Genomic DNA, 12645 nt, shown 5'->3' on the forward strand with positions numbered 1-12645 from the left:
TGTGACGCTTCTAAGATGGGTTTGGGTGGAGTGTTAATGCAAGAGGGAAATGTCGTATCTTATGCATCTAGGCAATTGAAAATACATGAGAAGAATTACCCCACCCATGATCTTGAATTAGCAGCTGTGGTATTCACACTTAAGATTTGGAGACATTATTTGTATGGTTCAAAATTTGAGGTGTTTAGTGATCATAAGAGTCTTAGGTATTTATTTGACCAAAAGGAATTAAATATGAGGCAAAGGAGATGGTTAGAGTTCCTTAAGGATTATGATTTTAATCTTAGTTATCATCCGGGCAAAGCCAATGTGGTGGCTGATGCTTTAAGTAGGAAATCTTTGCATTTTTCTTCTCTTATGATTAGGGAGATGGACCTTTTGGCTCAATTTAGAGACTTGAGTTTGACTTGTGAGGTGACCCCTAGCAATGTGAGATTAGGTATGACTCGGGTGACTAGTGAGTTGTTGAGGGAAATTGGAGAAGCACAGTTAGTGGAATCATTTCTAGTGGCTAGACGTGATGTTATAGGACAAGGTGTTGGAGGAGAATTTACCTTGGGTGTAGATGGAGTGTTAAGATTTAAAGACCGAGTGTGCGTGCCTAGTGACCCTACACTTAGACGTTTGATCCTAGAGGAAGGTCATAGGAGCAAGCTTAGTTTTCACCCAGGAGCATCTAAGATGTATCAAGACCTTAGGAAGATATTTTGGTGGCCTAGGATGAAGAAAGATATAGCTGAATTTGTGAGTGCCTGTTTAGTGTGTCAGAAGGCTAAGATAGAACATCAGAAACCTTCAGGACTATTTCAGCCTTTAAGTATACTCGAGTGGAAGTGGGATAGCATTTCTATGGATTTTGTAGTTGCTTTGCCTAGGACTAGGAGAGGGCATGATTCCATTTGGGTTATAGTTGATAGGTTGACTAAGAGTGCACATTTCTTACCTATTAACATTAGGTATTCTCTTGAGAGATTGGTTGGACTGTATATTGATGAGATTGTGAGATTGCATGGGATACCATCTAGCATAGTTTCAGACAGAGACCCTAGATTCACCTCTAGGTTTTGGGAGAGCCTACAACGAGCTTTGGGGACCCAACTTAGACTTAGTTCAGCTTACCACCCTCAAACTGATGGTCAGACTGAGAGGACTATTCAATCTTTAGAGGATTTGCTTAGAGCCTGTGTGTTGGACTAAGGGGGTAGTTGGGATAGTCTTTTACCTTTGATAGAGTTTACCTATAATAATAGTTACCACTCTAGTATAGGTATGGCACCTTATGAAGCCTTGTATGGTTGGAGATGTAGAACTCCTTTGTGTTGGTGCGAGCCTGGTGATAATGTTATTTTAGGACCCGAGATTGTGCAACAAACCACTGATAAGGTTAGATTGATACAAGAGAGGATGAGAGCAGCTCAGAGTAGACAGAAAAGTTATGCTGACAGGAGAAGGAAGGACTTGGAATTTCAAGAAGGTGACCTTGTGTTCTTGAAAGTCACTCCATCGACTGGGGTTGGTAGGGCATTGAAATCCAGAAAACTTACTCCTCGATTTATTGGTCCTTTCCAAATTCTAAAAAGAGTCGGTAGTGTTGCCTACCAAATTGCTTTGCCTCCTAATCTATCAAATCTCCATGATTTTTTCCATATTTCCCAACTTCGGAAATACATCCATGATCCTTCGCATGTGATTGAGTCGAATCATCTTGAGCTTAAGGAGAACCTAACTGTGGAAGCTACCCCGGTGAGAGTCGAGGATCGAATGGTGAAGCAACTTAGGGGTAAGGAAATTCCTTTGGTGAAAGTTATTTGGGGAGGAGCTACACCTGAAAGAGCTACTTGGGAGTTAGAGGAGAAGATGAAAGCGTCATATCCATTTTTATTTGCTTCAGGTAATTTCGAGGACGAAATTTCTTAAAGGAGTGGAGAATTGTAACACCCCATTTTTCTTATTTCAATTTTATTTTATTTTAATTGAGGGTATTTTGGTAATTTTATAAAGGTGATAGGGGTGATTTAGTAGCTTGGAATGGGCTGTTCCGGAATTAAAACGGGCCGTTCCAAACTACCAAAAGGTATGTGATTTAGTAGCTTGGAACGGGCTGTTCCGGAATTGAAACGGGCCGTTCCAAACTACCAGAGAAAGTGTGAGTTAGTAGCCCAGAACGGGCCGTTCTCAAGTTGGAATGGGTCGTTCTGGACTATTAAATTTGCCTTTAACCCTGAATGGGAACGGGCTTGGAACGGGGCGTTCCCAAAATTATGGCCGTTGTGAGTAATTAATGCACACCAGAACGGGCCGTTCTGGTTTGGGAACGGGCCGTTCTGGATGCGATTTTTACCCATGGTTTAAGGGTCCGGAACGGGCCGTTCTGGATTTGGAACGGGCCGTTCTGGCGTAGAATGCCTATAAATAGAGTTGTTTGCCACTCCCAAAAAACACACATCTCATTTTCTGATTTCTTTTCTTCTGCTCTGTCTCTTCTTTCCTCTACTTTCTGCTTCAGACCGAGGGGAACCTAGCGAGGGAGACCAACCAGATCTAGTGTAGATTCAGCTTCTACATATCCAGGTACGGGAGAAAAGGGAATTATTTATATGTAGAGTTACATGAGGGAATTGGGTAGAGGAAGAATCTCTTAGGATTATGAGTAATTTTATAATTATTTCTGTTTGGAGAATTATTCGTCTTATTTGATTCTGTATATATTTAGGACTATGAATATATGATTTATTTGTAAAAATGATGCTTTGAGAGAGAGAACGAAATTATAGAAAAGTGCTTGTTAGTTAGGTTGTGAAAAATTGGATGATTTCTGTTTGAGGAATTGATGATCCCATTAGATTCTGTATGTGTTGAGGATTATAAATATGCTAATAATTTGTAAGAATGATGATCTAGGAGAGAGAACGAAATTGTAGAAAAGTGTCTGTGAGCTAGGTTTTGGAACAATTAGGGGTTTTACTGTTTATGTTGAAATTATATTAAATTGATAATTCCGTTGAGTATCATATTAATTTATGAATGTTGTTGCTATATTACTTGATAAAAATTGGTGATTTAGATATGAATTGCTTGATATGTATGAAACCCATTATTTTGGACCTATTTGATGTGTGTATGGAATTGAGCTATGAGATGTTGTATGGATGTGAATATGATTATGGTTGTGGTTCCTCACACTAATGACTAGGGATGGCACGGCCTCTGGGTAAGTGATGCTACATGGAGGGCGTGACCCTAGCATGGTGTGGGATGAGTAAGACAGTTAACACATATCACTTATGTCAAATATGGCAGCCCTGGCATAAGGTTAATTGTAAGAGATTGTGTGGATTGTGATGTGATTGTCGTTCCTCACATCAATGACCAGGGATGGCACGGCCCCTAGGTAGGTGATGCTACAAGGAGGGCGTGACCCTGACATGGTGTGGGATGAGTGAGGCAATTAACCCGTATCACTTATGTCAGTTGTGGCGTGGCCTTGGCATAGTGTTAATTGTAAAATTGTGTGAATTATGAATGTGAAAATGATAATATTAATTACAAGATTTGAGATGAATGGGTGTGATTGCGAATTATGAAGTGAAAACGATGCAAGATTGATAGAGTTATGATATATATAAAAATGCTTGTAAATATTTCCTTATGTAATGAGATTACATTATTGTGTGTTTTTATGTATTTTACATATGAATGTTTTCTTTTCTCACCGTACAAATTGTGGATGTTTTAGGTGAGGAAGATCTGGCTACGAGTGGTATCTAGAATGCCAACGGTTGAATTGTCGGGATGCTCTGATATTGTGACATCGGGGCAAAGGATTTTTAGAACATACACTACAAAAAAATGTGTGATTTGTGGCGTACATTTTGTAAACGCTGGTTTTGAGCGCTAGAAAATTCAATCTCTTTGTGGCGGTTTAAACCGCCACAAAATGCTGTTTTTTTTACTTGTTTGGCATGTTCTGGCGGTCCGAAACCTCCACAAATACGCAATTCTGTTTGACTTGTTTGTCATGTTTTGGCGGTTTTACACCGCCACAAAATGAATAGAAATGCAATTTTTGTCCCCGCATGCAGGCAAATAATGTGCCCTGGGATAACTTGAGGTATCAATGAGAATAAAATCTAAAGCTGGTGGAAAAAGATGTAATTTAAAATATGTGAAGTACAATTCATTAAGGATCAGATTTAAATTCCTAATAATTAAGGGGTTAGTTAGTTAGATTAATCCCAAAATCATCATGTTATTAGCTGAAAGATCAACCAGGCTATTTTAATTTACTTTCATTTACTAATTAAGGCATAATGTTGGCCAATCACATAGTTGATATTGAAAGACCATTGTTTTGAGAAATACTCATCATCCAGCAGTGCCAACAATAACTCTAGCCTAGCACTGGTTGAGCAACTATTTGATTGCAAACACCAAGGAACAAATATATTCTTGAATATTTGTTTCCCCTACTTTATCCTCATCATATGAAAGCTGACTAGAAATGTGACTTTTGCTCTTAATAAAGACTTCTTTAACAATCATCCGTGGTCCAAATATTGAAACAGCAACTGACAGAAGTCTCACAGTATCTAGTGAATCCTGATATTTAAGAAACAAGGTGAGTCTGGAAAAATATGGTAGAAAATATCATTTCCTTTTAAAGTAATCATTTGAAATTAATATGGTTTAACAATACCAAAATCCTATGAAATTTTAGATTCTATTTTTCAACAGGATAATCAAGAACAGTGGTGACATCATAACTGACTCCCATATATTGCTGTTTCACTTATTTATATTTTAATTGTTCATAGAATCAATCTTTTTGATGACCCAAAAAATATAATCTATTTTGTTTACCACTTGTGTCTAGATTTTAAAAATAACTTATGTTCAAAATACCTAAAAAATATCTACAAAGTAACAACAGAGCGCATCAAACCCAGATTCATTTAACCTTTATAAAGAGATCAATTCTATGCATAAATAAAATATAAACAAGTATACCAGAAAACTATTACAAAGTGAGAAAAAGTAGGAATAGAAACTCTGTTCTAAAGAACTGTACCTAGGTTTTGCCCTAAACATTTATCCCCAGAGAGAGAAAGTATCAAACAGTTGGCAACCAATTCAAATATTTATCACGTAATTTTGCCCATATAAACAACTTGATATTCATGGAACATTACAATCTTTATGGAAATGAGTGGTTAACAAAACAAACAGAACCCCAAAGTACTGCATAAAGATTACAATTTCAATTTCTTTTAAGAATAAAAAGACACTATGCAGGGCAAAAGAACAAGATTACATGAAACAAAATGAGTACAGAAAAGAGTACAAAGAGAAAACCTGAATTTATAAAATCAATTCATCACCCCCCCACCCCCAACCGATCAAGTAATCAATAAGAAATTTCCATTCATGAACAGAAATGCATAATTATAATTCTTATATTAAGATTTATTTTCATAGAAGCCTACACAACAGAAATGTATAATTATGATTCTTATATTAATGCATTTGTGTTTTGCAGGCTAATCTAAAATTTTATGAACCATTGCCTTTTAATCCTAAGTACTTCAATTTCACAATAACTCTAAACTATATTGAAGGTGATAGCTCAATTTTTTATATAATATTTGGCTCAACACAACAATTTTTGTAAGATTTTTTATCCTGTCATGAACTTTGATAAAAAAATTTAAACAAAAAATAGAAATAGAAAAATATCAATGCAAGTCGATAAAAGAACATGCCATATTTGATGAGAGCCTGGCTTGGTGCGTTTAGATGTTCTTATTGCTCTCATATATGAGGACGAGCAGAGTCGAAATCAGTAATTGGTATTACAGGGGAAGACTGCAATAGCTGATCTAGGTAAAACATATCATCAGTTCCAAAAAATTTCCATGGTTGCCCCTTCATCTTAGATTCAATGTCTCCTACAAGTAGAGCTGCTGCACCTATTTCTAAGAAACTATGTGCTGTCATGTCTTGATTATTGACACCACGATCACTGCATTAAATTATGTTAAATAACAAAGTCAAATTTTGAAGCACAATAAGATGGAAGAAAACTAACAGGTAAAGTAGAGATATAAACTTTCATATAAATTATCGCAGCATATTTAAGCATAGGCTGGAAGTATAACTAAAGTGTTGGTGGAAAAGTACAAAACCTACTTTCATATTGCTAAATCTCATCGTGCCATTTTGTAAAAGTTAAAAGTTTCACAACGAAGTTGGGGTTGTCATATTTTTCAGCATGTGAATGTGTTTAGAATGCATATGTGGCTGCATAGGAAAAACATTCACTCAACTTCAATATGAAAAACAAAGCTGTTGAAGAAAGCAAAGAAGTGAATACTATACTGACATTGTGAAGTTTAAAATAAACAAATAAATCCACATAAATATTTGAATATAATCTAATCATGAAAAAGTTAACAGAGTCGGCATAAAAAGTAAATAAAGTAATTCAACCTGCAAAGGAATCCAATATTATAATGAGTAATGACAAAATTAACAGAATCAATATGAAAAATCCATCAAGTAATTCAACTTGCAAGAGAATCCAAACATGCAGCTGTTACATGGCACCCTTCCAAATTTAACAAAGCTAGCTTTTGTAATCCTGAAATCAGCTGAAAAATTATTGAAAAGGGAGGAAATGAACTATTCTGTCGATCTGAAATGAAACTCAATTTTCTTCATTCTGTTGATCTTAGACACTTATACATTGAAGATGATCATATATTTCCCAATGCTCTGAAACATCAGAATAAAATCCATAACTAGATTCACACACACATATATAATCAGAGATAGAGAGAAACTCACATGCAAATAAGAGATATCCAATCATTTGAATTCCTTACACGTGTGTTTATGGACTACTTCAAACAATTATGACCTTCGTTGTCATGGGAGCATCCTAAAATGAACATGTAAAAATCAATATCAACCAAACTCAACAAACAAGTTATAATCAAAACTTTTAACATAATCAGAACCATCTATACCATATAAAATTGTCCAATATATCCATAAAATACACAAGCTGAATCAAGTGCTTGGCGCCACTAGCGCTTATGATGGCCTTGGAGTGATCCACGTGGAGGTAATTCTCCGTGCACGCGAATTTCGTGAGCGCAATCGCCGCCTCCTTCAGCACCTCCGGTTCCCTCTTGTTCAGAAGCCTCACCAAGGGCCCAATCATCCGACTCCGTCGCCTTGAACGTTCTGGCCAAATTCCCAATCGTCTTTATGCAATGAATCCGCTTTCTTGATCCACAACAGCCTTGCAAGCGGGTGAGTTTGGCTTGAACGCCGATTTCCTCAACTCCATGTCTTTCTCCGCCACCGCGGTAATCTCCATCACCGCCATCGCCAAATTGCACCGCCTCCGTTCCCTTCCAAATCTACCTTCTCGAACATTCAAGAAATTTTAGGGTTCCAACTTTTTTTTGAAGTTATGCCTTCGCCACCACAATTGTAGCCGTAGAAGTCACATTTCTCTGCAATTTTCCATAATCGCGAGGAAACTATAATTGAACACTGAGTAGAGAGAAGAATTACATTACCTCTTGGACTTTGAAACAATTGTTTGTCCGGGAAGACAAAAGAGAATGAGAGCTTGGCATTTCTTCTTCAGGAGCAACTTCTTTGACTTAAAAAAAACAGAGAATGAATGAGTGAACCCTAAAAAGTGGAGAGAAAAAGAGTAGTAAAATAGTATTTTTGATTAAAAATATTAAAAATGAAAAATGGGAAATGCTCATATTAAATTATTTAAGAATAATTTTTTGTTTTTTGAATTTTTTTTAAATAATATAAAAAAATGGTTGTCACGTGTGACATAGGATGGGAAAATAGGTATTTAAAGATTGTGGCGGTTTTCAACCGCTGAAAATATTGTTCGTTTGTGGCCAGAATAATAATATTTTGTGGCGGTTTATGGAAACTGCCAGAAAAAAACCGCAACTAATTACATAATTTTTTGTAGTGATAGATTTTTATATGGATATGAAATTGTAAATGTTATTTTTGAAAACAATTTGAAAACTCTTGCGTTTCATTTTTATTATTGTGGTTATTGAAGGATAGTTTTGAAGATTCTCATGTGTACCCTTTTACCGAAATTGAAAAATTTATTTATAAGTTTTTATTATTACAATATATATGTTGGGGTAGTAAGGGTGTCACAGATTACGAATATCTTTTAATCAATTATCCCAAATTATTTATATTCTCCCTTTTTTCACACATTTAACCAATTATAATCAATGTTTAATTGGTTACATCAACACATTATGTGAAAAACTTCCTATCATGATTAATCTTTCCATACAAGTTTCCTTTTTTAAAATTCTAGTTACATGCATTTTCAAGATTAGATAATATTTTAATGAGGCATGTAACACATACATATATACATCATAAAAAAAACTCAAAACAACTTAACAAAAATTAGATTCATTTAGAATTCCTAACTCATTTCTAATGAAATAAAATTAATCTCTTGAAAAAGGTTTTGTGAATACGCCAACTAGTAGTTTATTAGTCTCTATAAACTTAATTTCACAATCACTCTTTTGAACATGATCCCCAAGGAAGTGATGCCTAATTTCTATATGTTTAGTCCTAGAATGAAAGATGAGATTCTTGCTTATATTAATAACACTAGTATTATTACAAAGTAGAAGTATGTGCTTTTAGATTACTCTAAAGTCTATAGTAATTGTTGTTTCATCCATAGGATTTGTGCACAACAACTCCCAGCTGCTATGTATTCAACCTCAGTAGTGGATAAGGCAACACATGCTTGATTTTTTACTAAACCATGTGACTAGTGGACTACCTAGTAAAAGACATGATTCACTGGTGATTTTCCCATCCAATTAATTTACACCCTACAAAGTCTGAATTAGAATTTTTTACTAGATTTACTATTAGACCCTTAGGAAATTAAAAATCTACATTCATTGTTCCCTTTAGGTATTTCATTATTCTTTTAACAATAGTATAATGGGATTCTTTTAGATTTGCTTGAAACCTAACACATGCATACACTAAACATTGTATCTGGCCAACTAGTAGTTAGGTAAAGAAGCGATCTAATTATACCTCTATACTTTGTGACATCCACTGATTTACCTTCATCATCTGCATCTAAGTAGGTTGAGGTAATCATTGGAGTAGTTTCTTCCTTATAGTTCATCATATCAAATCTCTTTAGTAGCTTCATACAGCACTTTAATTGTTTTTATAAAAGTTTTATTCAATGAAATTTTGAGGTGTGAATCCTTCTACCACGAAAAAAAGCTTAATCATATTTATTTGTCACATATTTATTATTATATAAGTTAAATAGATTTGAGATTTAAAAGTGTCACACAAACAAAATTAAACATTTCAAAATCATTTTTAGCAAACATATCCAAACAACTTTTTATTTGGATTATAATCAATTATAGTAATAATATATATAATCAATTTTTGAAATAATTTAATTTTTACAGTTTTTCCAAACACATTCAAAGTCTAAAATGCGTTAGGAGATATTATTATACCATATGCTACTTTCTTCATTAGCATGGTCACTTATAAAGTCGTAAAGCTTTATGTCCCTAGTCTGCTTTGCACAACGATGAGGTATTATGTGCTCACATGTTACATGAACAATTTATTTAATAGTAGAAAATCCATGTTCCATCTTCATCATTATGAAACTTGACGGGCCAACATCAATTACATTATCGAAAGTGAAATTAGTCTCTAGTCTAATGAATTAGAAATACCTATTGCAAAAAAAATCTCCATCTCCCTTCCATTGAAAGTCTTCTTTTTCAAAATATTAAAGTGATTAATTTTATGTGGCATTATTTATGCATCAATTTTTTTTTATAACAAATTATGTTTTAGAGAGATATAAGAAGAGAAAAAAGAGAAATATGTAAAATAAAATGTAATAGAGAGATAAAAAAATAAATAAATGTAAATTATTTTAAAATTTTATGATTTTAATTAGTGCAAAATTTTATACCATCAACCAATAAAAAGTTGTAACATAAATTTTAAAGTTATTATTATAATAACTAATAAACTTATTTTACATAACAACGTAGCTTTAACTCTCGGTCCATAAATTATTTAAAAATTTTCTCCGTTAATAAATTTTCTGCTCAAATTTTATTTAACTAAATAGTGTAAGCACTCATGGTATAAATAATTTTCATATTATCATTCAATTATAAACTAACTTATATAGTAAATTTGTTAACTTTTAGAATAGTTGCCTTATAATTATAAGGATGGTGATTTTATATACCAATAAATCATTAGTCTAAGTGATAATAAATTTGATCTTCTTAAGTTTGAATCATGTATAAAAAAAATATTATTGGATGGAGAGGTCCTACTAAAAATAATTAGATAAATTTTCTGAAAAAAATTAATCATCAAAGAAATCATTAGATACTTTGTACCAAAAAAAGATATTAATTTTTATTGATTAATTTTATACCAACAATGAGTAAGTTACACAAACATCCTTTAACTATTTTTTTTTTTCTACTCTTACATGCGTCAACTTAACTTGTTCTAAAAACTAAACTTGCTTTTTTATATTACCAATTAATATATTAATAATATTATTCTCTAACTTTATGTGCACTTACAACAACAACATTTTATTAAGCAGCCTCAACAACCAACCCTAACTTGTTCCAATTCTCAAGGAAGAATCAACACCTTTATTGTTGTTGACACTAGCAATGATCCTAGCAATCTCTAACTGTGTATTGGCAATTATTTCAGTTCTCTTAAGATCCATTTCCCCTCGTTTGGCCTCAGCTTCGACTCTCATCCTCTCTATCTCCTTCACTGTCTCCATTCTCGCTTGTTCTGACCTTACCATAGCTTCTGCTAGCCATCGTAAGCTTTCTGCTATCTCCACACACTCTTTCCTTCTTCGCCCCATGTTGTCCACTATTTTCTTCTTCCTTTTGTTACCTCTCAGCTCCTCCTTGTTGTAAAGTGCTGGCGTGCTACTATCCGTCTCCAATGGATTCTTGCTAGATACATGCTCACTCGACTTTGTTGCTACACCATCCTCCTGTTGAACATGAATAAATTATGGGTATAATATTCTCGGTATAAAAAAAATTATATTCAATCGATTATTAGAAATTATGATTTATATAATTTTTAAATTGGTTATTATAATAGTTAATATATTTATTATCTACATAAATTATCATTGAATAATAATATATAATTTCTTTACATTACTGGTGCATCATTATTAAACTCATATATTATTAATTTGGAATGTGTTTGGAATCAGGTTGGTGGCTAGAAATTATAAGAACTGAGATGAAATGTATATCCGAATTTTATTTATTAAAATTTATCGATTTTACTTTTTTGGTTAATTATAATTAAGTATTTCCAACATGACAATATATTTCATTTAATTTATTCTTGAAGGTAGATGATTTTAGATAATAAATAATTAGTACGTATAATTTTAAAAAAATTGTATATAAATATTATTAGTCAATATAGTATTAAAATTTAAAATCTTATATATATATATATATATATATATATATATATATATATATATATATATTAAAAGTGAAACATGTAGATCAATGAAGTGGACAATTCAGGAGGTTGGTTTGTGAGCATAATTAAAAGTGGGGTTGGCAAATTTGGCCATGTGTACATTGGACTATAGGGCTGAAAACTCACATGTTACGTTCTTTTCTGAAGTTGGAAGAGGAATGGTTTAGAACTCTGAATTCACCTTCACGTTTCCGGTGAACTCTGTTTAGAAAAGATATGTGGGGAACAGGACAAAATAATAAGTTAGGACACATACCAAAATCCAAATTTTAATAAAATCAGCAACAAAAACCAGTAGATTTACTGAAATAATACAAGATACGTGACAAAAATCATATATATATATATATATGTATATATATATATTAATTTTTATAAATAGAATGAGAATATCCTTTTCATGAAGACTATCTCCAATAACTTTCATCCAAACTGTACAGTCTGGAAAGAGTTTAATTCCAATCTTGGAGGATGTGACTAAATCTGTCTGATAAGTTTTTTCATCTGCGGCTATAAATTTATAAACTTGAGTTGTCCATAATTTTGAGGGTAATATTTCAGGATTGAGCATTGTTCTGGATGCACCAGTATCAATATTCTGGACTCTCTTGTTCATCAAACAGAGATTCTACATCTTCATCTTCCAATTTGAGTGTGCTTATCAGCTTTGTGGCTTTTTTTCTTGTTAGGACAATTTTTTGAAAAGTGTCCTCTTCGTCCACAGATAAAACATCTGTTGTTAGAACCCTTTCCTCTGAAGGGTTTTCTTTTGAAGAATTTGAAAATTTTCCTTCATTTTTTCTTGAAAGGTTTAAACTTCTTCTTCTTGCTGGATTTATTTTTGCAGTGGCAAGTGGAGTCTTTGCACTTGATTTGTAAATATCCCTTCTTGCATACTTGCTTGTACTTGGGTTGTTCGTCAATCATCTTTTTGAACATTCTCTGCTGGTTGCAGATTTTGTCCAAAGCAGCAATGCTAGTCTGATAAATTTCTCCCATAGTCATTTGGAG

The 12645-nt window shown here is 33.3% G+C and overlaps 1 protein-coding gene and 1 long non-coding RNA gene across 4 annotated transcripts in view; both read right to left on the reverse strand.

Moving 5' to 3' along the window:
* Window positions 1-5079: 5079 nt before the first annotated feature.
* On the reverse strand, window positions 5080-7667 carry LOC145950870 (uncharacterized). Of its 3 annotated transcripts, none has more exons than XR_014428703.1 (3): window positions 7026-7577; window positions 6566-6937; window positions 5080-6019 (listed from the first exon to the last, which is right to left on the reverse strand). It is a non-coding gene; the product is annotated as an uncharacterized LOC145950870 (long non-coding RNA). The 3 variants fall into 3 exon arrangements; XR_014428702.1 differs by lacking the exon at window positions 5080-6019 and adding an exon at window positions 6040-6486; XR_014428701.1 differs by lacking the exon at window positions 5080-6019 and adding an exon at window positions 7587-7667 and having other exon boundaries at window positions 6043-6937; window positions 7026-7481.
* A 2816-nt stretch (window positions 7668-10483) lies between these two features.
* Window positions 10484-12645, reverse strand: part of LOC109792241 (uncharacterized) — a 31602-nt gene continuing 29440 nt past the window's right edge. Inside the window, exon 2 of the mRNA XM_020351635.3 lies at window positions 10484-11119. Within this exon, the coding sequence (XP_020207224.2) occupies window positions 10721-11119 (399 nt within the window). The 3' untranslated portion in view covers window positions 10484-10720. The remainder of the gene's footprint in view (window positions 11120-12645) is intronic.

The sequence above is a fragment of the Cajanus cajan genome, chromosome 8 (assembly GCF_000230855.2).
Source record: "Cajanus cajan strain Asha chromosome 8, NIPB_CcT2T_4, whole genome shotgun sequence".
Lineage (NCBI taxonomy): Eukaryota > Viridiplantae > Streptophyta > Magnoliopsida > Fabales > Fabaceae > Cajanus > Cajanus cajan.